The following is a 27,186-nucleotide window of genomic DNA, read 5'->3' as shown; positions in this document are numbered from 1 at the left end:
TTCCCACATGACAAGTATCTATCTAGCCAAAGACAATGCTAACAGGTTCATTTGAAATTACATGAAGCTACTGCTATTCTCTTACAACTGGATTATCAGTTTCAAGAACTGAAAGAGATAATGTATGCAAACCAATTTGTAGAACATCCAGCACTATATAAACATGCACTATTATTATTGTTTTGTTCTCCTTTAAGAGAAATAATTGGTAATTCTTACTTTGCTAATTCAAATTTCATTTTAAAAAGATCTTTTTATTTTAAAATATCATGGTTTTATTAAATATTTCTCATCCCTCCTGCCAAATACAAAGAAAATCTAGTTAAAATTAATAAAAGATTACCTATCATACTCCATGACCTAGTATGTTTTATGCCCAGGCCAAGGAGATGCATGCTAATTTACATGAGACAGACAACAAGCACTGTAGAAAGAAATTTTTTCCTTTTTATATTTTTTTTAACCCAGGCTAGCTCATTGTTATCCATTGCAATTCCTAATAACAACAGTAGTGACAATATACAGCGTTGCGAAGGCATGTTAAAAATAAAACAGTCTTCAAACATGTTCTTAAGACCCTATGATACATTTCTCTGTGAGTGTGTGACTAAAACATGATTCCTTCATGAATGTGACCTTACTGATAGAACTCTTCATAAGGCATCTTTTGCACAACTGCCTCTTGGTGCATAAACTTAATTCCCTTTAATGCTATCAAAGGTTATGTGTAAGCACTGAGAAAAGACTGTATTCTTATGTCTACACAGTAATCATAGTTTGTTCTTAAATCTGCACTTTTTTCATTGATTCAGAAACATATTCAATATTAAAATATGCAGGTATTTGAAATCTTGACCTAACACAGTGGATTTAGATTTGTACAATATTTGCCTTGCTAAGTTTTGATTCTAAAGCAGGCAATATGGGAAGACATGTCCAGATCAGCTGCACCCTATTTCTATGTTGGTTCCTCAGTAGAGAAACACCTTAAAAGAAACTGGGACAAAAGAAATAGTTCCAAAGTATGCTCTAAGCCTTTAGCCACCCATTGGTAAAAGTCTGTGGTTAATACATTTGGATAAATAACCCAAACTCAGCAGCAAAGTGGTTAAACATTTGTGATTTGATTTTATCTCAGCTTGGTATGTCGTTGAAGTGTCCCACTTCTAACAACTGTTTGTTAAGTGAAGGCTTTAGTGTTTACACAGTGTTGAATGAAGCAGCCTGGTCACCAGATGTGATTGCTTCCCCAGACTGAAACTTTCAATCAGATCACCGTCCTAATGGTCCCCGCTCCAACCTTCTTCCTCAGGACGTCCACCAACCTTTCCAACCTGCAGTGGGGGGAGGGGAATGAGGGGAGAAAAAGGGAATTAGTGTTAGGAATGTACTGACTGAAAGGGCCAGTGTTTGCACTGGACCAAGCTGTCCTGGTGGTCATGTCAAGAAACAAAGCATTATTGTAAGGGAGACACACGGGTACAGAATGCCAACAACTTGAGAAAAACTTTAACTGATAGCCTAGATGAAAGGAGAAGTAGTTCAATTCTGATTCTATCTCATGGAATATCAAAGATTTCCATGACAAAGATTTCCAGGGATACATTATAAGTGGCTATGCAAGAATACAATTTACAGATGACTCATTCTGTAACAATAATATAGTAAATGTTGACCGCTCCCTCACTAGAGTTGTGGCTATACCATAGTTCCTTTCAAGACAAGTGCCCATTTTAGCACCCATAGAAGCATTGGAAATCTTGCACCTGTTATTTAGCTCTTAAGGGTTTAGCACATTACATAGCAATTCAATTGCTCTAATACATCTAACTTTTCTTTATTTAAAAATAGACAGTGCTGGCAGTGGACCATTTAATAATCAGAATGAGTGTACTGGTGTGACAGGGAGTGCAAAGAATACAGTTCCATAGCCTTTAAGTCCTGTCCATGTGCAAATTGTATAAAATGATTTGTGAGTAATTCAGTTAATAATTTCAAGAGTAAATAAAACATTTTTATTCCAAACTGCTGCCAAAAAGCTAGGAATCATACATACATTCATACATTTTATAGTCAACAAAAACAAAAGACATAGTCAGTTTATGAGACCATTCTTTGGATGTTATTTAGGCAACTCATTGGGAAGGCAGTCATGTTCTTGTGTACTCAGTGGGAGTTTTCCTTGATGAAAAGACTATACAATTAGGCTATTAATTAGATTTCTTCTTTGGGAGAGAGAGGTTCTTTGCTAAAAGCATAACACCTAGAATCAAAATCCCTTTAGATGTTACACAGAGAAATCCTTCTTTAAAAGTGCAAAATTTTCCCAGAAGTTTTCATTTACACTCATTTTTCCCCCTCAAGGACTTTCCTTGCAACACATTCCAGTTTGCTCCATGGTTTGTCTCCTTTTTACGGGATCCATGCATGGAGGTTCTTTCACAAATAAACACATAGCACAAAGCGAGACACTGAAGGAATGAAGGTATTCTCTGTGCCATGTATGTTGGATTAGATCGTGTGGACATTTAGGGGGAGAGCAAATCTAGTCAATTGCTTATAGCACTGAAAATTAACTCAAAGTTAATCGAGCAATTTATTTTACAGACTTTGTTATGCCAAATAAAATGACTAAACTTTAAGCAGAAAAAGTTTTTGCTTTGAAGAACACAATGATAACCTTAAAGAAAAGCACAATGCTATTTTTTTAATATGCATGATGAGTATGATACAAGTAACCTTAAAATTATCAAAGTAGCCTTCAACAAATGGCAAACATAGCAGCAGCAGCCAGGAGAGTCATTGGAAAATTCATTATATTCACAGATTAGGAAGCATTAGTTAGATTTCCCACAGAGATAAATCCAATGCTTTACCTCTATATATCAGAAGGTATACACATTGAATATTAGCACCCATATTACTATAAATATCTTACAATAGATAGTAAAGCCTCACTAATTAAGGCTGATTGAGAGACAAGGTGATGAGCAATATGAATGAAGTCTGAATATTTTAATATTCTGTTCTGTCATTTTTACTACTTCTTAAAGAAATGGCTAATAAAATGTTTTCAAATAGAGATCTTACTGTCTGCTTTAACAGTTAAATGACATAATTAATAACACTCCATACAATACATTAAAGTACCTAAAACTGTTCTTTTAAATAGGTCAAATATATATATATTGTCATGATATTATATACATGATTAATTTGCCTCAACAAATCCTTCAATCATCGAGCAAAAGTACTGGTCAAGCTATTACAAATTCAGAATCAGAAGAGTCTTAATTAATGAAGTTTGATTAGATCATACTTCCTTTGTTACTTCTTTCAGATTGACCCATATTGTGTTGGGCTCTTAATCATTATAATACCTTTCTCTTTAGAATAATCTTGCTGAGATAAAGGGTTAGTAAAAAGTATTTGTGTATCATGTTTTGCAGTGTCTGGTATTTCAACAACTACCAGAACAACAACATTCTCAATTTATCCTGGTTGAATGATTTGTGAAAATTTGATCTCAGAAATGAGAAAAATGTCAGTTACTTAGCTTCATAAAACCCCACTGACTCTTGAAACACAATTAAGCTACTATCCCTAGAAGGTATGGAAGAGACCCAGGCAAACATGGGATGAGCCAACAGGAAGCTAAATAGTTGTGACTCATACATCTACTGTCTATCCAAGCAGCTTACATGATCAGCCCCCCAGGCCAGTTTGATTAAATAAATCATTAATACTTTAAAAAAAGTGATATAGCTCTTGGGGCAGCTAGGTGGCACAGTAAATAGAGCACTGGCCCTGGAACAGGAAGGTCTGAGTTCAAATCTGACCTCAAACACTTACTAGCTGTGTGACCCTGGGCAAATCATTTAACCCTCATTGCCCCCCTCCAAAAAAAATGATATAGCTCCTTCCAAAAGGCTCCAAGTATTTTATAAATTACCTCACTATGATCTCCACAACTACCTCAATGAGAGAGAAGATAATAATTCTCATTTTAAAGGTAGGAAAATAGGCACAGAAAATTAATTTATATTCCCATTATCATCTCATCAATACGGGTACTTCCTCCAGTGGGGCAAATAATAACTTATCTATGCCTTCTTATCACGATCAACTCTTATGTCATTCCTTACATCCTCTATCCAACATATTGTGGGCCTTCCTTGAGATTCCTTAACCTTATGTAGATACTAGTGGAGGAGGCACACTATCTATTTTATATTCTACCGTGATTACACGACCAGTCCATGTCCTTTTCTAGTTATACATTGATGTAATTGTCAATGTCATCTTTTGTTTACTCATTTTTACAGCCTTATTTCCTGAAGTGTGACTTTGTCTTAGGGCCAAATTCTGTACACTTCTTCAGGGAATAGTTGATCTTATTTGGTTGTGATATGTTTTACCAAGGGTCCTGTCACTGATTCCTTCAGATAATGAGAAATATGTTCTTCAAGGATTTCAGGAGCAGCTCAGGGTAAGGAGCTGCAAACTCTCAGTGCCCTAAGTACTGCCCTTCCACTCACAGCTTTATTGGCTCCTAACTCCAGTTTGAGGTCTGGGTAACACAGCTGCAGGATGGCACTTAGAGCTCTAGCAGAGAGCTGCTGGCTCCAGTTGTTGTGTTAGAAAACTCTCCAGAGGACGAATAGCCTATCTCTGGTATGAACCATGAATAGTTCTTTCTGGTGGGTTGTCCTCCCCAGTACCTTCAGGCCTCTAACTGTTTCCTTGTGCTGACTAGACCTGCAAAAAGGCACTCACTGTAGTTTCTCTGTGGATTTCTTGATTAATACTTGGTCTAGTGTTTTTCTTAAAGCTTTGCTAGAGTCCTTGGCTGTGATGGGCTGGGCTGCTCACTCCTCTTATTCCATTATTTTACCTGTCTCTCAACTCTTTAATATTGTTCTTCTGGCACAGTCTCAAAGAGGAAGCCAAATATCTTCGGCTATGCATTGAAATAGATTTATAGATTATTATTCAAATTTAAGGATAAGTTTAGGGTGAAGTAACTTGGAACCAACAGTCATACTTTTCACAGAATCAGATTAGAACAGAAAGGAACTTGGGATCAGTTTGTTAATAAAATATAGAAGAACCATTCTTTGTCCATTCATTTTAATCCTCTCCTTTGACACTGCTGCCATCCCAGTGAAGGTCCTCATCACTTCATGCCTAGACTAACAGTCTGCTGGTGGGTTTACCTATCCCCACATCAGTCCATACTCCTTTCAGTCACCAAAGTGAAGATCTGACTACGTCAACCCCTACTCAATAAATTCCAGTGGCTTCTTGTTACCTTCAGGATCAAATACAAAATCTTCTATTTGGTGTTCAAAGCCCTTCATAACAGCCTCACCTCCCCTAACTTTCCAGTCTTCTAAAACCTTACGTCCTACCAATGCACTCTTCCATTTAGTGACATTGGCCTTTCTATTTCATGAACAAGGCACTCCATCTCAGCTCCAGGCATTTTCTATGTTTGTCCTTCATGCTTGGAATACTTTCTTATCTCTTCTCTACCTTCTGGCTTCCCTGGAGTCCCAACTAAGATCCCATCTTCTTCAGGAATCCTTTCCTAAAACTCCTTAATTCTAGTGTCCTTCTTCTGTAATTATTTCTTATTTATCCTTTATAAGTTTGTTTATACTTTGTTTATTGTCTCCCATTAGATCGTGAGCTCCTCACGGATAGGGGCTGTCTTTTGCCTTTCTTTTTATCTCTAGTTCTTAGCACAGTAAACTGGCATATAGGGGGCACTTAATAAATGCTTATTTATTGACTTTCTCATTCACTCATAATTAGTGTTGTTTTATTTTGCACAATAAATATCTTTTCAAATTTTTTATATTTATTAATTTTAATTGAATGATATTATCTTGTCACATTAATGTACCACAGCTTAACTACCAAGTATTGTTAGATGTTTAGGTTGCTTCTAACTTTTTATAATCACATATAATTATGCTATTAAAAGTTTTGAAGGTATAGATCTTTTATTTTTAAATTTTTCTTATTTTCTAAAAATAATTTTGTTGATTTTAAAATATTTTATATCACTCTAATTTCTCTTCCCTTTCTGCCTCCCACTTAGCCATCTTCTATCACAAATAATACTTCTAAAGGAAAAAAATGAAAAATAAATTTATTTTAAAAACTCTGAAAATACAAATGATGCATCACTCTCTTTGATCTTTTAATGCTGCAAAAGAGTCATACAGGGTTGTCTGCTTTAGAATCAAGATTATTCTTTGTAATTTTGCAACTTTTACTTTTGCTTGTAGCTCTTCTTTTAACTTTATCATAGTTTTTTATTTTGTTTTCTTGGTTCTGCTTCCTTCACTTCAAATCAGTTTGTGTAAATCTTTATTTTCACTGTATTCATCATACTAATAATTATATCCCATGAAATTCATGTACCACAATTTGTTTATCTATTTCTCAAGTGATAGGCATCTACTTTGTTTCAATTCTTTGCTAACAAAATATGTTCTGCTATATTTGGTGTATATGGAATATACATCAAATGGACTACTTGGGATATTAGCCTAGTAGTGGAATCTCAGTGTCTGGACATTTTTAGCTGCTTTATTTGTAAAATTCCAAATTGCTTTCCAAAATAACTATACCAATTCATAGCTTCTCCAATAATGTGCTGTTGTGTATATCTTCATACAACTCCTCCAGCATTGACTATTCTCAGCAGGGTGTGAGATTCAGCATTATTTTGATTTCTATTTCTATTATTGTGGGTTATTTGGAACATCCTTTCCCATAGTTTTTAAAATAGTTTTCAGTTCTGTAGAGATGTTCATATCCTTTAACAACTTATCTGTTAGGAAATGACTTTTATTTACTATACATCTGCTAGCTGCCTATATAGTCTTGTTTTCTTCATAACACTTTTGGGAAACATTCTTCATAATGGATTATTGGATCAAGGATATTAGTTTTCTTTTAGCATTTTATAAGTTGTCAATTTCATCAGCAATGAATAAGTATGCCTATTTCTCCACAACAGAATAATCAAACAGGTAGCTTAGGGGGAAAATCAAATCATATTAAAATGTAATTGGAAGATTTAGCAAGATATAATGTTAATATATGATTTTCTAAGTCAATATGTGGACCATAAGGATTCTTACCTATGGTATAGTGGCCCCTGCTTCTGTTTGGGTTTGATATCACTGCTCTACCATCTCACCATGATTAAATTTTATTACTTTTAACTATTTTTGCAAAATGATAAGTCTGAAGTAATACCTCCAAGTTCCTTTAATTTGTATCATTTCAAGCACTAATGAAATCGAGTATTTTTCAAAATGACTGTTAATAATGTAAAGTTCCTATTTTTAAAACAAAATTACATCTACTTTCTACTGGACAAGCAATCTCTGGGAAAACTGGAAAGCAGTTTGACCAAAATTAGATTCAGACCACTAACTTATACCATGTACCATAATAAGCTTAAAATTGATATGTGACTTAAGTATTTTAAATCATACAATAAAATATTAGAAGATAACTAGATTAGATACCTTTCATAACTGTGACCCAGGGAGGATTCCTAGTCAAATAAACTATAAAGGCAATCACAAAGATCAAATGGATAATTTGATTACATGAAACTTAAAAAAAAAAAAAAAAACTTTTGCACAAACAAAATCAATGCACCAAAGGTAAAAAGGGAAACTTTCGACTGGGGAAAATCTTTGCATCAATTATTTCAAAATATCTCTGGTAAGCATCTGATATTCAAGATTTATAGGGAACCATACAAATATACAAGACCAAAAGTTATTCCCCAATGAATAAGTAGTTGAAGCATAGAACAATTGCAAACTATTAACAATCATAGGAAAAGCTGATCTAATTTCAAATCAAAACAACTTTGATGTTTTACCTCAAATCCAACAAATAATAAATTAAAACAAATAAGGGAGATAATCCTGTAACTAATACAATATTGGTGGAATTGTGAATTGGTATAACCATTCTGAAAAATGATTTGGAATTATGCTAAGATAGTGACCAGAATGCCCATACTTTTTGACTTAGAAATATTACTGCTAGACATATGCCCCAAATAAAGGCAATAATAAAAAGGACCATATCAAATACATAAGAATATTTATAGCAATGATTTTTAAGTAGCATGGAACTGGAAGCAAAACATATGTCCATTGATTGGAGAATGGCTAATTAAAATGTGGTACATGAATGTGATGAAGTAAGATTATTGAAATGATGAATCTAATATATATACACACAATTGCATATATCTATCTGTGTAGACTTATATGAACTGATACAAAGTGAAGTAAGCAGAACCAGGAAAAGATTACATACAATGACTACAACTATGTAAATGGAAAGAGCAACATGAACCTAACAAATGAAACTAAATGTTAAGAACATTTAATGAGAAAGTTTGGCCCAAAGAAGAGGTATGAGAAAGTTCCTACTCTTCTTTGTAGAGGTAGGAGATTATGGATGGGAAATGCTACATATAACGTTGGACCTGGTTGATATTTGGATTAGTTTTGTCTCTCTTTTTTTGTGTTATAAGTGATGGTGGGGGAGGGAAACAAATTTGCAGTCTTTATATCCCTTCACCATTTTCCTATTAAAGATTAGAAGTCTGAATATACATACACATGTTGTACAGGTTTTTAAAATGTAATTAAGCATATCTATCTTGGCAATGAATTCTCTCACTTGAAGTGATTACAGAGTATGTATCTTTGTTAGACAGAAGCATTTCCTATGGGGCGAGGCATACTCACTCCTTGGTTCCTCTCCAGGCATGCAGCGAACTCTTTTGTTTCCATAGTGAACAGAATGTCCTGATATTTGGTAACTGAGAGCGAGGAGGAATCTTATCAGAGAGATTTTCCTTCTCTATAGTCATTAAGAATGAGGCTCCACTTTATAGGGGGGCCTTTATTCTGCAAGATACCATTTTCTGTTGGGGGAGTGCAGAGTTCTCAAAGTCACAAATCAAAGTAGATTGATTTCTTAAAGATTTATTGTTGATAGTCTCTTCATTAAAAATAACTGGGGGTGCCAATTTACATCTTAAATATTCTACAGAAAGCATCAATTGTTCCTTTATTACTGACTAAAACTCTTTATCCTCAAGAGATACAGTGAATAGAAATTTGAAATATAATCTTCGTCATGATCTTACCCTTTGACCCATTCATCGCCCTGTTCATAATTTTAAGTTGTATGCACTTGTTACTGGATATTTGTTTAGATAGACCACTGAAATTTTTCTTTGAGCAACAAAGCTTCATTTTTCTAACATGAGGAATTTGACAAGTTACAGAAATCTATGTACCTGAGCTTGAGGGTTTACAATGCATACTTAACATTGCCATGGTAAAAGATTTAGAGGCTTGTTGGTGATAAGCCTTTCCATATTTGGCTACACTGGTCCCTAAAGAGCAGTCTGTTTCTGGCACTTCCTGAATGTCTTTCCAACCTGATAGAACTTGCCAGAGCTGAAGAACTTAGGAATATCTCAACAATGGGAGGAGGTGTTACAGCAGAACCTGAAAAACTCATTTTCTTAATACTAGTAATTTTCCAGTGGCGGAATACAATAGTCTTTGAAGAATAAGGTTTGTAGATTGCTCAAAAGACCAAATAACCCAGTGTAGAGGATTTATGTGGTGATATGAATAAAGGTCATGGTGATGATGGAAAGGTGTAGGTGGGTTGCAATCTTTCCCTTACATTGATAAAATTAGTAACTATCAAAGTATGAAGTAAACCACTGAGATAGATTTTATTTAAAAATTACCCCTGAGAGAACATTGCCAAAATGGAAAATAACTGTATCAAACGAAAGGCCTAAAACCACAAATGTTGAAAAAAAAGGAGTTTCTGAATTTGGGATTTCATTAAGTTTACACAAAAGTGCCTATTTCAAACACACATATTTTCTGTGTGCTGGAAAGACCTAGAACAACAGATGTACAGAGAAAATAGCAGTTCTGACCAAATTCCTTTTATATTTGAATTCTGATTTCCATGACACTGGCAATGCAATTTCTTATCTTTAATATCCATGTACTCCACAGCTAATACTTTTCAAGCACTACAGCAGAATTGAAATTAAATTATACATATCTTTCTTTTATGTATTAAAGCTTTTATATTAAGGATTAATGGGTCCTCTTCTCCCCAGTGGCTAAATCCCTCCATGGTAGTAAGTTAGATGCTTAGGGAAGTCCATTAACTCTTTCAGGGTACCAGAATATGACAGTGAACTACAGGAGGTAATTCTGGCACTCAGAAGAAACCAGTTCATCATTTCCTAAGGCCACAGAATATGGCACTGGATCATCAATATTTGTAGACTTCTATATTTCAGAGAATCTATAAAATTTAGCAGCAATGGGAATAAAAAATAACATCGTGATTTTAGGTCATGTGATCAACAAGATGGCAGACTAGATTTTTTTTCTGGAGTCACCATTAACTCCGAACCCACTCCTTTCTAGTCCCTCAAAGGGGAATTGTGAGTCTGATACAGAATTTAGCTGAATATATAGGACAAAAAAAAAGAGAAACCCCTTAACAATATAAACATCTTGCCAAGTAACATTGAAAAATATTAATCATTAAGTTGCTCAGTATCCTTTTCCCATCAGCCCTCATGACATAGGACCACACAAATCAGCAGAAACTGACCTATGGGCTTGTGTCTGGAACCCACACTTGATACTCTTCTGTTGCAGTTTCTGATGGTCTAACACATTCCCTGTCTACAACCAATTCACAAGATATGCACAAATTCTGTTCAGTAACATGGCAGGGAATGCATGCTGCCTTATTACTGAGTTGGTCCTCAGGCCCACTCTTGTTGCAAAGAGTCAATATGGAGCACCCTATCTACCCTTGCCCAGTTTGAAAAGAGGGCAGATATTGATTGAACCTAGCAGAAAATAAAAGAATGAAAGCTAAGGGAAGAACTGGAGCACAGGATTATTGTTAGTGGATAGGCTACACATGGAGAAAAAGGGATTGAAATCTAGATGGGGTTATTTCTGTTGCCTGAGAAGATGCTTCCAATAGGGACTAACGGTGGCAAAACATGAATCTCCCAAGTAGGAGGAGACTAAGGCAGCTCTACAGTCCAGCACCATGTTTATATCCAAGAACAAAGAGGAAGAAGAAAGTGAGTGATGGAGGAAAAAAACCTAACACCAAAAATTTCAAGAGGAAAAAGACAATGAAAACCTAGAGTGCTATGAGCATGCATGCATCCCACCCCCTCCCCCCACTAGAAAGGAACTTAAAGTCAGAAGGAAGTATGAGTACTCAACTCAAAGATATTATAAAGGTCTCTTAATAAATACTAGAAGACAAGGGAAAGTGAACCAATTTCTGATAAAATAGAGGAAGCTAATGGCATAGTGATAATGTGCTGGGCCTAGAGTCAGGAAGACCTGAGTTAAAATCCAGAGCTAGCCATTCACTAGCTATGTCACCTTAGGCAAATCACTTAATTCTGTTTGCCTCAGTTTCCTTAAATATAAACAAGGGATAATGAAAGTACTTACCTTGCAGTGGTGTGTTTAGCACAAAGCCTGGCACACAGTGTTGTTGTTACTGTATAGTCATTTACTTTCATATATGATTCTTCGTGACTCCTTTTGCGACTTTCTTGCAAAGATACTGGAGTGGTTTCTCATTTTCTTCCCCAACTCATTTTTCCAGATGAGGAAACTGAGGCAAACAGGGTTAAGTGACTTGCCCAGGATCACACAGCCAGTAAGTGTCTGAGGCCAGATGTGAACTCAGTCTTCCTGACTCCAGGTGCAGCACTCTATTCATTGTACCTGGGCACATAGTAGGTGCTAAATAAATGCTTATTCCTTCCCCTTCACTCTCTCCCTCTGTCCTTCGTGTGGAATCTCAAGAAAGAATGATATAAGAACAAGAAGTTCCAGAACATTTAGCAGAGAAGTGTAATTTACAGAAGAAATAAGAACTGAATAAATATCAAAATTTATATCTATCAAAGCAGAAAACAAATGGTTGAATTAGCATGTTAGAAAAAAAATTGAATCCACAGTGTTAAGCTTTAAAGAAGGAAAAAAGAAAGAATAACAGATTTGGAAAACAAAAATACTGAATCAGAGGAAATCCTGTCAAAAAATGAAGCAAGAGGCAATGTGAGTTGAAAGTTGAATATTCAAATATTCTCTATGCAAGCCAAAATCACTGACCTTGAAGAAGGGGTACATAGAAATAACTTAAGTATAATAGAGCTCCCAGAACTTGACAATTAAAAAACAAACCCTGAACACTATAATTTATGAAATAACCCAAGAAAACTGCCCCAAACTTCTGAATAAAGAAAACAAAGCACCAATAAATGAACATACACATTTCTCCCCATGCTATGCCCACTCCCCCATCCCCATAAAACTATGAGTAAGATTTCAAGACACAGGATGGTTAAATTGCACAATTCTAATTTCAAACAAGAAATTTTGCAAGCAGCTAGGAGAAAAACTGAGTGTAAAAGAAAGGGAATTCAAGTAACACAAGATATTCTGTACCCATCAGAATCCATAGAAATATATAATGAAAAGCAAAGGAGCTGAAGATGCAACCCTAAATGACAAATCCTGAAAACCTGAGCATAATCATTAATTATAAAAGATGGACATTCATCAAAAGAGAGATATAAGGCATTCCTGCAAAAAAAAATAGATGTAGGCAAAATAATCAATTTTCAAATATCCCAAACAGCAAAACGCAAGAAAGGTATAATGACAAGTAATTATATAAATATTGTATAAATATATTATATCAAAGTATAATTTCCAAGGAAAAATAAGTAACAAAATAAATTTCCTGTTTTTAGAGAGTGTTTAAAGAAAGGGAAATAAAGAGAAAGACTGATTTATGGGGTAAAAAACAATGATCATCATTCAATAAAAAGCAAACAAGGAGATAATAAGCAGAATTTAAAGAAATGGGAGAAGTAACAGCAGAAAAGCAAAACTAAAATACTATTGACTATACCATTATCCACTTTCAGGTGCATCAAAGTTATTTTGTGAGACAAAATTGCAGAGTGGGAGGATGGATAAATGGAGAGATGGAGGTAGAAGACAGTGAAGAATAGGAATGTATGTTTATCATTGCTACACTAAGTGTTTTTAGTAACCACTCAGTAATGTTCCAGCCTCCATATAATAGGGCATAAGAATGTCTGCTATAGAACCTATAGCAGAAATAGTGCTACCAAACAGCAATGGCCAGGACACTTTGTAATAATAGCTGACATTTACTATATTTTGTTTTAATCCCTTTAATTTTCTTTAAGACATATGCGCTATATAGAAGACACTACTCAATGGAGAGCACCTGGGGCTAGTCCATCCCAACGTCTGGGTGGTGGTGAGAAAGAAAAGGGCTATAACTAGCCTTGAAGAACCTCTGCCTCTCAAGGCTGGACTAAGGATAATCAATTTTAAAAAACAGCTCAGTCACGAGGGATGGGTGTGGAGGAGAATATAGAAGAGGTATAGCTTGGGATCTAGGTTCATTTAAAGGACTAAGAAACCTAGGCATCTTCTTTCTCTTGTTTCCCAGGAGACTGGAGTGGGGCATATCCACAAACATGGGATCATCAAAATTCTAGGACCTCAAATTATCTCCCTCTTGAAGGGCCCCTTAATTATTAATCTGTGGGTTTTTCTTTTGCTGAGGCTCTGATATCTATAAAACTTCAAGATCCCAGGACAGACACTGATGTTCTGTCTTTTTAAATTCTAGTTTCTTCTTCCTTAAACTTTGTCATCATCTCTACTGGCCTGTGTTTTAGCTTCAGTGTTGGACGATGGAGGAGATATGTGTACCTTGCAACACTCTTTTCTACTCAGGGGATGTTATTAACTTCTACTTTCTCTTAGCAAGAAGAGGAGAGGCAGGTGAATGAAAGAAGTGGTGGAAAGGAGGAATTGATGTTGAGGAACTCAAAATGGGAGGTCTTAACTGGGTTTGTTTAGAAAATACCAAGCAATTAGTAAAGAAATTGAGATAATCAATAAAGTTTCAGGCTAAAAAATAAATCCACAAAACCCAACAACATTTCAGCATAATAAAATTCAGGAGAAAATAACAGAAAGGGAATTCTCACTTAAAATAGCGACGAAATGCATAAAATATCTGGATGTCAATTTACCTATGAACATGTGCATTGCTAGGCATGCCAGGTGGAATGGTGGGTAGAATGCCAGGTCTGGAGTCAGGAAGACTCATCTTCCCAAGTTCAAATCTGGCCTCAAACACTTACTAGCTGTGGGACCCTGGGCAAGTCAGTTAATCCTCTTTGCTTCAGTTTCTCATTTGTAAAATGAGCAGCAGGAGGAAATGGCAAACTATTCCAGAATCTTTGCAAAGAAAACCCCAAAAGGGATTATAAAGAGTCAGACCCAAGTGAAACTACTGAATAACAACAACCTACATTACTATAATTAGATGTTCATTAAAGAAATTTATAAAACAAATGAATACATATTTATTTCTCGTGACTAGGTCATGCCAGTACAGTATAACAAAAAATGACAATACTATTTGAAGTAATTTATTCTTTTAGGGTCATATCAATTGAACTACAAAGAGGATATTTTACAAAATTAGACAAAAGTATAACAAAATTCATTTGGAAGGGCAAAAAAATCTAGAATATAGAGGGAAATGATGAAAACAGTAAGCATGAAAGAAGAATAGCGCTTCCAGAATTTTCCTCTTTTTCTTATTCTCTGTTACAAAGTATAGCTCCAGGTGGTGGTTAGGGGAGAGTAATATAATAGTGAAGGCAATGTAAAAAAAAAAAGATATCAATTAAATTTATTTTACACAAGACACAATGCCTTTCATTTTTACCATGTAATCATTTTTAAAAAAAAATTCACATTTATTAATATAATAATAATGATTTGCTGAGCAATTGTAGGGCAATTGGTTAACAGCTAAAGGTTTCTTTTTTTTAGCCTAATTGGAAGAACAATTCACAGTAGAGGGCAAAGAGAATAACTTCAAGCCTACCCTCTGATGACAAAAGGATAAAAAGAAAATCCTCGTGGATTTTTCAATGCCATGTAAAGAATGATGCATGAATACTATAAACTCTTATCTTTTCATAGATTAGATTAGGCTTGGGCAACACAGTGGCCTTACATAGCTGCTTTTAAAGGAATATTTTCCTACCCTAAATTTCTAAGAAATATATTTTCTGAATGAATAACTCAAACATTTCTCAGTGGTTTGTGGAAACACTTGTTTTTAACAGAGTAATCTCAGCATATTTTAGAAGCTTGACACATAATCTAGTTTTCCAAAATTTGTAACTTTTTTCAGATGGTGCTTTTAAGCTGCTTATACCTAGTCTTACACATAACTACAAATTAAAGGTAACTCCAGTATTACAGAAACAAAATGACATCATCTCCAAAACAGGTCTGCTGCTTCGATTGATACTTTTTTGGGAAAAATATGTCACTTCAAACTCTAGTTTTGCCCTTTGCTGTATTCTTGAGTGGGATTCAGATACAGGCTTTAAAGGCAATCGTCAAAATTCAGAGTAACTTTGTGAATTCTGACTCTGAGCTTCAAAGTATGTGGAAATAGTGGCTTTTATCCAGCAAAAGGAGTTGTATAATTTAAGTGCTCACAGAGCCAGATAACTACTTATATGTGGTCCCGTTATTACAAGACTGAAGTGCCATTTGGGACACAGAGCCCTTGAGAGTTTTCTACAGGCAGAACTCTGGATGCTCATGCCAGCTTCTGCTCCTCAGTTTCTTAAAGCTCTTTTGTTGCTTGCCACGGAATGGCATTACTTAGGACATCGGTTCTTGTGCTCAAGACTGTGTGATAAGAAGCATTTTGGTGAAGTTGGTTTTCAGAACTGAACCAGATGACCTCTGAATTGAGTGAGATCTGAGTGTGAAAGAGTGAGGTGAAACTAATCATGAAATTTTATTATCCCACAGATCCCTGTAGGTTAATCTACAGGTAAAGAAACTGGGGTTCAGAGAAGTTATGACTTTCCTAAGGTCACAAAGTCCTGGTAGAACTAGGACTTGACCCTGTATCTTTTAGCTCTAAATCTAGCACTCTTTTCACTCTTTTATTCCATCTATCACAGATTTAAAATTTTTAACATATACTAGAAAAGTATTAACAAATATGAATATATATATATAAAGAGTAGAAAACGAGGATTGCATATGAAACTATGAATATACTACCTCAATTGACAAGCATTTATTAAGCTATAAAATTACATAAAGCTTTTTATTTTAAATGTAAATTAAGTTGAACATGGTAAATTCTTCTAAACTTCACAATTACTGTTGAGGGCACCACTCTCCACCTAGGCTCACAATCTTCACATCCTTCTCCACTCTTTTCATTCATCACACATATCCAAACTATTCGATATTCAAAGTGTTGTCAAGTCTTGTTATTTCTACCTTTATATCATCTGTCATATATAGTCTCCTTTTTTCACTCACATAGCTGACATCTTGGTGTCCCTCATCTCCTCAAGGCAGACTACTGTGATAATATTTGCCTTCCAGTCTTGTCTCTCTCTACTCCATTTCACCCTCCACTCAGCTACCAAAATGACTTTCTGACAGCTCAGGTCTGACCATGTCATCTCTGCCCGTGTCCTGCTCCCCCCCTTTATACCAATGATTATTATCTCTAGGATTAAATATATAATCCTCTGGCATTTTAAAAAGAGTTCCCTAACCTATCCCTTTCCTACTTTTTCAGTTGTTTTACATATTACTCTGTGTTCCAGGGACACTAGATTTCTTCCTATTCCTTGCACAGGATACCCAGCTCCCGACTCCATGCTTTTATACTTCATGCTTACAAAGTTCCCCCTCCTTACTTCCACCTCCTGGCTTCCCTGACTTCCTTAAACTTAATTCTCACCTTCTGTACAAGTCTATCCCCCTTCTTCTCCTACCACTGCTAGTACCTTCCCTCTAAGATTACAGTCATCCAGATCAATATCTTGCCACCAAACCTAGATGGCTTCCCGAGAAGAAATTGAGGCTGGTGATTTTGCACAGCCCTCCCTCACTTTAATCCAATTCACTTGCAAGTCATACCGTCACCTTCCTGATGTCATGGTCCTCTTTGAGAAGGAAGGACAAACAAGGACAACAACTTTTCCATCATACTGTACTTATCTTGAAAGAACAATTATCGTCATGTGGTCTCCACAGTAAGAATGTAATCTCTTTGAGGGCAGGGTCTATGTTTTTGATGTTGGTTGTATCTCTAGCACTTAACACTTTGCTTTAGTAAGCTCTTAATGAAAGCTTATTGACTAATGATGGTAAAAATACTGCTCTGCTTGTTTGGGTCCTCTTCTGAACTTTCTTTTGTTCTCTCCTATGTGGTTTCTAAATGTTTCAATGAATTATTTTTTCTTCTTTTGCATCATTATTTTCTTCAGAGTCCTCCCTTTTTATAAATATAGTCAAGAAAAACAATCTGTGTTGTATTGTTCAATTCTTAAAATGTATGTTTGATTCTCTATCTACAGTCTATCATCTCTCCATCAAGAGATGGGAGGCATGCATCACTGTTAGTCTTCTGTAGTCAAAATGGACATTGTTTTGATCAGAATTCTTAAGTCTTTCAAAGTGATATGAACAGTTCTAGTTCTGCTCATTTCACTCTGCATTAGTTCATATACCAATAGGGGCATATGTTTAGCTTGACAATGTTTATCTAATAAAATATTTCTATCTTTTTCTTCTCTCTCTCTTTCTTCCTCCCTCCCTCCCTCCCTCTCCCCACTCTTAGTGGTGAGAGTTGGTCAGAGGCAAAAAGAAAAATGAAATTTTGCTAATGAAAAAATAGAAAGGGAAAAGAATTCATACTTTTTCCACATATGCTTCCCAGGTTTCCCTGAATCCTTTCCTTAACATTATTTCTTATGGCACAATAATAATAATTCCATATGCTTTAGTTTTTTTCAGCTATATCCCATTTGAGGAACAATCCCTGTTTCCAGGTTTTTGCTACAACAAAAAGTGCAATAAATTTTATTGAATGACTGAAGCACTTTTAAGTACTTATTATGTGCAATGTACTATGCTAAGTGATGATGACACAAACAGAAAAGACAGCCCATACTCTAAATGAGCACACCTTCTAGTGGGTAAGATATCATATAATGAAGGTTTTAGCTGCATGTCAGATAGAAAAGCCCCACAGTCATTAGGGAACAAAGATGATGTTAAAGCTTCTTCTTTAATAGACTGATAATGTCCTGCTTTTTTTTTCTTTTCTTGATGTTGAATGATTTGACAAAGCCAATAACTTTCCTTTTTGGAGCTTAAGTTTTGGTTATAGCATCTGCATGAGTAGTTGTCAGATTACATCTCCACAGGACTGGACCCTGGGCAAGTCACTTAATCTCGCTCTGTCTTAGTTTATTCCTCTATAAAATAGGAATAATAATAGCACCTACCTCCCAGTACTGTTGTGAGGATGAAATGAGGTAATATTTGTAAAGCCCTTTGCAAACCTGAAAGTACTACAGAAATGAAAATTATTATCATCAGCAACTATAATTTTCCTTTTTCATGTTTATCATTTTTGCCAATCCAATGAGAGTGAGTCTATCTTAATACTGTTTTAATTTGCATTTACCTTATTAATGATGATTAGAGCAATGTTTCATAAAATTACTGATAGCTTGAATTTTTTCTCATAGGAACTGGCTGTTCAAATACTTTTCATCATTCATCCATTCATGAATGGCTCTGGTGCACATAAAATGTACATGGCACATATATGCACATAAAAATATAAATACCCTATATATTTTGGATATTAGACCTTTAGGAGAGAAAGTGCAGCAAATATTTTTCACAATGAATTATTTCCTTCCTAAGTCTAATTTCATTGCTTTTGTTTAAGCAAAACTTTTCAATTTTATGTAATAAAAATCCATTTTATCTCATGTGATTATTTCTCACCCTTATTTAATAAATATCCCTATCCATAGTTGTGAAAGCTATTGCTTTCCATTCCCCTCTAATCTGCTTATGATATGTCTTTTAGTTATGAATCCATTTGGATCTTATATTTTTGGTGTGAGATGGTGATCTAAGACTAATTTCTCTCAGACCTTCCAATGTTCCAAGCAGCTTCTATAAAACAATGAGTCCTTACCTCCAGAGTTTATATTTTGGATTTACCAAACACCATACTAATACTTTCATTTACTTATACATCTTATGGGCCTTATCCTTTTCATTAATTGTAATTTCACCAGTACTACATGGTTTTATTACTGCACTGTAGTATAGTTTGAGATCTAGTCCTGTTAGATCCCCTCCCTTCTCACTTTTTTCATTATTTCGATGAGATTCTTGACCTTTAGTTCCTCCAGTTGAATTTTGTTATAATTTTGTCAAGTTCTATAAAATAATCCTTTGGTGATTTGATTGGCATGGAACCGAATCTGTAAATTAATTTATGTAGTATTGTCATTTTTATTATATTAGCCTATCAAAAAAACTGATGTCATTCCCTAAGAGCTACCTCTTCTCTCTCCCTTCTCATCTCACATTAATCATACAAACCCCTCAACTTCCACCACTAATCCTATCTTTTCCTGTTTTCTCTGAAAGAATGCCCTCTCTATAATATAAGCACTCTCTAATCTCAAACTCTCTATCTATTGAATATTTCTTTGTTGCCTGCAATTACACCCTAGGTCTCTCCCATGCTTAACGCAACCCTCCCCCCCCCCCCCCCCCAAAAATTCCTACCATCCCTACTAAACCCAATTTATATGTTTCTTTCCCATCTTGGCAATTCGATCTATATTTGGTGCCTCCATTTCCTCTCCAGTCAGTCAGAAGCATTTAAGTACTTACAATATGCTAATACAAATACCACCCCTGCCCTCAAAGAGTGAACAGTCTACTGAGAGAAACGACACATAAACAACTATGTGTAAAGATGTATATAGTGTAAGTGGGAGGGAGTCTCTGAAGGAGGGGAGAGAATTTGGTGGGGGAGGGGAGAAGGACTCCAGGGAAAGATTCTTTCAGAATGTGCCTGAATGACACCTTGTTTTAGTCAATTGTTCAATCGCTTCAGTGAAAAAAAATGAAAAACTTTAAAAGTAAATTAAACATCTTTTTGTTCAGTATCTATAAATAAGAGGACAAGATATTTATCATTTAGTTCACAAGGTAAAGTGTGAAGTCTGAACTTTCTTATGAAGGTTGCACTTGAATATCAAACTATGCCAAGGATAGTTATTAAAGATCTCAGAGCAGCCATTGACTTATACCTAACTCTCTGCCACCATTACCCTCTCCTCTTGTATTCTCCATTCTTAGGAAAACCTAAATTGCTTCCTCCTGTTTTTCCTTCTACCTGTACAACCACTTTCTCAGTCTTTGCTGGTGCCTCATGCCCATTAATTGTGGGTTCCCCCATGGCTCTGTCTAGGACCCACTTCCTTCTATATTATTTTATTTGGCAATTCATCAGCTTCCCATGGGTTCAGCTACTGTCTCTATGTAGATGCATATATCCAACAGTGATCTCTCTTCTGAGCTCCAGGCTCACATCACCAACTGCCTTTTTGGACATCTCAGACCATATATTCAATAGACATCTCAAAATCAACATGTCAAAAACAGAACTCATTAGCTTTCCTCCCAAACTTTCCTTCTTCTCAACTCTTCTTTATCATCAAAGTTTCCACCATTTCCTAAGTCACCTAGGCTCACAACCTCCTCCCTCTCCTTGTCAGCTCCTCACTTCCATTCTCTCCACATATCTAATCTGTTGTCATATTCTATCATTTCCTACCTTTTCAAAATCTCTCATATGCCTCCCCTCTCTCCATTCACACAGTTACCACTCTGGGGCAGGTCCTCATAACTTCTAGATGCAACTGCAATAGCCTTCCGGTTGGTCTTCCTACCTCATATCTCTCTCTACTCCAACGTATCCACCACTTAACTGCCAGTGATTTTCCTAAATTATATGTCTGCCCATTTTGTATCCCTACTTAAAAAACTCAAATGATTATTACTTCAAGGATCAAATATAGAAATCCTGTTTGGCTAAAGCCACAAGCTAGCCAGCCCTTTCCCTTACAATCTCTTCTACCTTACTTTCTATCATGTACTACCACGATCCAAAGACATTGAACGTCTTGCTGGTTCTTGAACAGGATACTTCATCTACTGATTCCATGCCTCTTTCCTTGGCTATCCTCCTTCCTCACCTCTTGGCTTCCCTGGCCTCCTTCAAAATCAGTTCAAACCTCACCATTTGCACTAGACCTTTCCTAGTCCATTCCAAACAATACATATAAAGCTAGTGGGTTCCCTAAGATTATATTCTATTTTCATTGTATATATTATCTATGTACATAGTAATTAGAATGTTTTCTTCACCATTAGAATATGATCTCCCTAGGATCACAGGTATAGTGTCTTTTGCCTTACTTTGTATTTCCAACACTTAGTGTACTGCCTGACATGCAGTAAAAGCACTTGTTGCCTGACTAATCCAGTCCATGAAGAATCTCTCTCCAATTATTTAGCTCTTTCTTTATTATTCTTGTATTTTACACACACACATACACACACACACACACACACTCACTTCAATTGCTTACAGCATTCCACTTTGGTATTTTTTTTGCTGTCTCAAACTCAACATGCATAACGTCATATATCTATCTGCCCCCAAATAGCTTCCTTCCTTAACTTCTCATTTTTTTGGTTAATAACACTAAGATTCCCTCCATTTCCTAGACCCAACAAAAAAGTATTTGTTAGACATCTTCTATGTACTATGTTAGCCATAGTCGGGAAGAAAGTACTGTCATAAATAAACATATGAATGTAAATAAACATTTATATGTATATGTATATGTATATACACACATATATACACATACATTTGTTTATATACAAACATACATGTATATGTGTGTGTAGACATACATATATACGTACATAAATCTGGTGGATATCGATTTTGTGGGAGAAGGTTCAGCTGGGACAGTCTCGTAGTCCTCTACTACTTACTGTCTTTGTTTCTGGAGACTGAACTAACCATATACAACAATTATCTAAATTATACACTATAATTACATATAAAAATTAGTTTATTTAAATAGAAGTCCAGTGTTAATATAAAATAATCTCTGATCCATGAAGTCCTTTGCTCTGCTGCATTATAAAGTGTATATTAAGTTAAAAGTTAGAAATATAAACACAATGGCTCGCATTCCAAGTTTGGAAAATTCTTAATATTTGGGCAGATGTTTGGCTTACTGACTAAATTGACGTATTTTTCTTTTCTTTTTTAAAATTAAGGAGCGTGCATTTTCTCTCCCTTCTATCCTACTCAATTTCAATTTAAAAGAAAAAAATAAAACAAAACCTTTGCAACAAGTATAAATAGTCAAACAAAGCAGATCCCATATTGCCCATGTCCAATAAGGTATGTATTATGCAGGATGTTGAATCCATCACCTCTCTGGCAGGAGGTAGGTAGCAGAGATTAATTTTGTGGAATCCTGAATCAACCACTGGTCAATGGTTTTTGTTCGGCCAATCAAAGCTAATTATCTTTAAAAATGTCATTTATTAATCTCAATTAATTAATTAATTAAATTTGTTCCTGTTTCTGCTCACTTTATTCTGGAACAGTTCATCAAAATTTTCTCAGGTTTCTTTTAAACCATTCCTTTTGCTATTTCTTATTGCACAGTAGCATTCTATTATATGCATATACCATAATTTCTTCAGACACTCATCTACTGATGAGTAGATAAGTTGCCTTAGTTTCAAGTAATTTGCTACAACCCCCAAAGGAGTTACTATAAATGTTTTTATACAGATGGATCTTTTTCCTCCTTTTTGAAAAAAAAAATCCCTTTGAGGGTTTAGGGAGAAAGAAGGAGGAATACAGCACTAAGTGCCAGGCAATGTGCGAAGGATTTTTAAAAATATTATTTTATTTGGTTTTCACAACAATTTCACAAAGAAGGTACTATTATTGTCCTCATTTTCCAGTTAAGGAAACCAAATAGAGTTTAAGTGACTCTTCCGACCTTTTTGTTAGAAACATATAAGTCACTTTTGATAGAGCAGTGAACTGACAGGCCATTTTGGAGTGCAATTTGAAACTAAACCCAAAATATTACCAAATTATCTTTACCCTTTGATCTTCTACTAGGCCTAAACTTAACAATTAGGCAGTTGGTGGCATGTTGACTGAGTGGTGCCCCTAAAGTCCGGAACACCTGAGTTCAAATTTGACTTTAGATACACTTCTGTTTTTCTGAATTTATTTGTGAATTTTTATGCCTTAATAAGTCTTGAATTTTTATAAGAGTGCATAACTGAGATATATGTATGCTCCTTTCTATTCCCATTTAATAATCACCATAGCCACCATACCCAATTTAAAAAAAAAAATCCTATTTACATTCTTAACTTCTTTTTTACTTATTTTAAGATTAATTTTGACTAGGTTGTAAAAGGATATTGAGGGTCCCCACTATTATAGTTTTACTGTCTATGTTTCCCTGTAATTTGTACCTTTACGTAATTATGTGGAATGTCATTTGGTATATATGTCAAGTACTAATATTGTTTCATAGTTTAAGGTATCTTTCAGTGTAGTATAGTTTCCCTATTTATCTCCCTTAATCAAGTCCTTTTTTGCTGTTGTCTTCCCTGAATTCCTAATTGCCATCCATGCTGTTTTCAGTATAGCTATAGCATAATACATTTTCAACATTACTTATTTTAACTTTGTGTGAGTCTGTTTCAAGTGTGTTTCTTTCAAATAACATATTGTTGGATGCTACTTTTTAATCCATTCTGCTATCTTCATCCATTTTATGGGTGCATTCATCCTATTCATATTCACAGTCACGATAATTAAATGTAGATTTCCTTTAATCTTATTCTCTTATACTGTTTAGTTAGTTTTGCTTATTCCCTAAAACCATTCACCCTTTAATTCTTCCCTTTCACACTCCTAATTTCCTCCTATTTCCCTTCTGAGTTAAACATATTTCTAAAACAAGATCTGCATGTGTGCATACACACACACACACACACACACACACACATTTGTATATGTTCTACCCTCCTTTAACAAGATGGGATTAAAGTAAATTTCAAATGAGGTACACTCTTCCCCTTTGTTTGTACATTCTACTTGTATACATCAATTTCTTGAAGTAAATTCTCCACCCCTTTTTTCTCCTAGTATATTCTTTTACTCTCCCATTTTCTTTCTTCTTTTAAGGACATCAAAACAGAACAAAATCACTTCCAGGCCCTCTCTTATTTAATTCATTCTATGAATCCTTATAACATTAGGATTCTGAGAAGGACATATATAAACTCCTATTCAAACACAAACACTTCATTGTTGCAAATATAACATGCTCATTATAATATGCATATATAACAATTGCTCACTCATATCTATATTTTGACTTTTCTCTTGATTCCCATATTTCAAATTGTCTACTCTGTTCTGAACTTTTTGTTAGAAATGTTTGCAAATCCTCTACTTGAATAAAGGTCCTTTTTTTCCCCTGTAGGATTATACTTAGTTTTCCTGGTCAAGTTATGCTAAGCTGTAAAGCCATTATCTTTTGCCTTCTAGAATAATAAATTCTATATTCTACACTCAGAGTGGTAGCTACTAAATCTTGTGTGCTCTTCATTGTGACTCTTCTGTATTCTTTCTGAATGCATGCAGTATTTTTCCTTTGACTTGGAAGGTCTGGAATTTGTCTATGACATTCCTGGAAATTAAGAGTCTGAGGTGAGGTGGCATTGGGACAGACAGGGCAAAGACATGGAGACTGAAGAAAAAAATGTTATATGTGAGGAACATCAAAGAAGTCACTTTGGTTGAACAGTAGAATGTGGGATATAGAGTAATGTGTAAAAAAGGTTGGAAATACAGGCTGAAGTGAGCTGCTAAAGGATTTTGAAAGGTAATCATTGCAAAGAAAGCTTAATTAGTTGTACTAATATTTTATTGGGTTAACGATAAATCATTAAAATATGTTTATGGAATGTAAAGTTAGAAAAAGAGGTGGGCTAGATAACTAGTAAGAATAAGGGATGAGAGGGGATGGAGCCAAGATGGCAGACAGATTGGCCTAACCTGTAAAAAATGACTCTAAACAAGTTCTAAAGCAGGTGAAGCCACAAAATGACAGAGTGACACAGATTCCTAGTCCAAGACAATCTGGAAGGCCAACAGACAGGTTTTATTGCATTGGACCTAAAAAGGAGCACAGCCCAGCATGGGCCACACCAACATAGAACTGGAGCAGACCTCAGGGTACTGAATCATTGCATGGCAGCTTTGAGACTTCTCAACCCACAAATGCCAAAGACAGTTTCAAAGGTCAGTGGGAAAGCTCCTTCACATGGGTGAGAGAACTTCATCAGGACTGAGACCAGGGTAGCAGGAACCACTGCTCCAGCAGCAGGCTGCTTCTGGAGCTCTCAGTGGTCTACATACTGTGGGGGAATAAAATGGCTAATCTGGGTCCCAGTCCTGGGTGGCTGCCCTGGGGCAAGAAAGAGCACTGGCATGGCAGAGCTGGTGGTGGCTGTGGAGAGGGAATCCTACTTGTCAATCCAGGGCAGAAAAGAGTGCTTGTGGCTGCTCACAGATCAGAGTGAAGGCCAGGCCAGGAGAAAACACCCCTTTTTTGATCATACCACTTTGGAGGAGCTGATAATTTATAGGTCCCTGGAGATATCTCTGAAAGCAGTTGCACAAAACCCCTGAAACTTGGGGCAGTACATCCTCCACTTAACAAGGAGTTCAGAGGTCAAGTAATCAGATGGGAAAATGATCAAAAGGGGGAAAAATAAGATTATAGAATGTTATTTTCTTGGTGAAAAGGTACTTTCTTTCAACAAGGAAGATCAAAGCATACAATGGGAGGAAGATCAAAGCATACAACTGGAGGAAGACAGCAAGGTCAAGGCACCTAACTCCAAAGCCTCTGAGAAAAATATGAAATGGTTTCAGGCCATAGAAGAACTCAAAAAGGATTTTGAAAATCAAATAAGAGAAGTAGAGGAAAAATTTGGAAGAGAAATGAGAGTGAAGGAAGAAAATCATGAAAAAAGAGTGAACAGCTTGCTAAAGGAGACTCAAAAATATACTGAAGAAAACAACAGCTTTAACGTTAGACTAACCCAAATGGCAAAAGAGGTCCAAAAAGCCAAAGAAGAGAAGAATGTTTTAAAAAACAGAATTGGCCAAATGGAAAAGGAGGTCCAAAAGTTTGCTTAAGAATATAATTTCTTCAAAATTAGAATGGAGCAAATGGAAGCTAATGACTTTATGAGAAATCAAGAAATTATAAAACAAAACCAAAAGAATTTTAAAAAATAGAAGACAATGTGAAATATCTCACTGGAAAAACAATTGACCTAGAAAATAGACCCAGGAGAGATAATTTAAAAATTATTTGTCTACCTGAAAACCATGATCAAAAAAAGAGCCTAGACATCATCTTTCAAGAAATTATCAAGGAAAACTGCCTTGATAGTCTAGAACCAGAGGGTAAAATAGAAATGGAAAGAATTCATTGATCACCTCCTGAAAGAGATCCCAAAAGGAAAGATCCTAGGAATATTGTAGCCAAATTCCAGAGGTCCCAGGTCAAGGAGAAAATATTATAAGCAGTCAGAAATAAACAATTCAAGTATTGTGGAAACATAATCAGGATAATACAGGATTTAGAAGCTTCTACACTGAGGGAGTGGAGGGCTTGGAATATGATATTCCAGAAGTCAAAGGAGCTAGGATTAAAACCAGGGATCACCTCCCCAGGAAAAGTGAGTGTAATACTTCAGAGAAAAAAAATGGAATTTCAGTGAAGTAGAGGACTTACAAGCATTCTTGTTGGAAAGACTAGAGCTTAATAGAAAATTTGACTTTCAAATACAAGAATCAAGAGAAACATGAAAAGGTAAACAAGAAAGAGAAGCCGCAAATGATTCATTAAAGTTGAAATGTTTACATTCCTACATGGAAAGATGATACTTTAACTCATGAGATCTTTCTCGG

At 35.4% G+C, this 27,186-nt stretch overlaps 1 protein-coding gene across 6 annotated transcripts in view; it reads right to left on the bottom strand.

The window, feature by feature from the left end:
* Nucleotides 1-233: 233 nt before the first annotated feature.
* The window catches only part of MIPOL1 (mirror-image polydactyly 1), a 539,636-nt gene continuing 512,683 nt past the window's right edge, over nucleotides 234-27,186 (bottom strand). For all 6 annotated transcript variants that reach the window (XM_072629753.1, XM_072629752.1, XM_072629749.1 and 3 more), the window contains one exon: nucleotides 234-1,334. In XM_072629753.1, coding sequence (XP_072485854.1) covers nucleotides 1,268-1,334 — 67 coding nt within the window. In that variant the 3' untranslated portion in view covers nucleotides 234-1,267. The remainder of the gene's footprint in view (nucleotides 1,335-27,186) is intronic.

The sequence above is a fragment of the Notamacropus eugenii genome, chromosome 1, assembly GCF_028372415.1.
Source record: "Notamacropus eugenii isolate mMacEug1 chromosome 1, mMacEug1.pri_v2, whole genome shotgun sequence".
Lineage (NCBI taxonomy): Eukaryota > Metazoa > Chordata > Mammalia > Diprotodontia > Macropodidae > Notamacropus > Notamacropus eugenii.
Note: the sequence above shows the minus strand (reverse complement) of the source record. Positions and strands in the feature narration are given on the sequence as shown.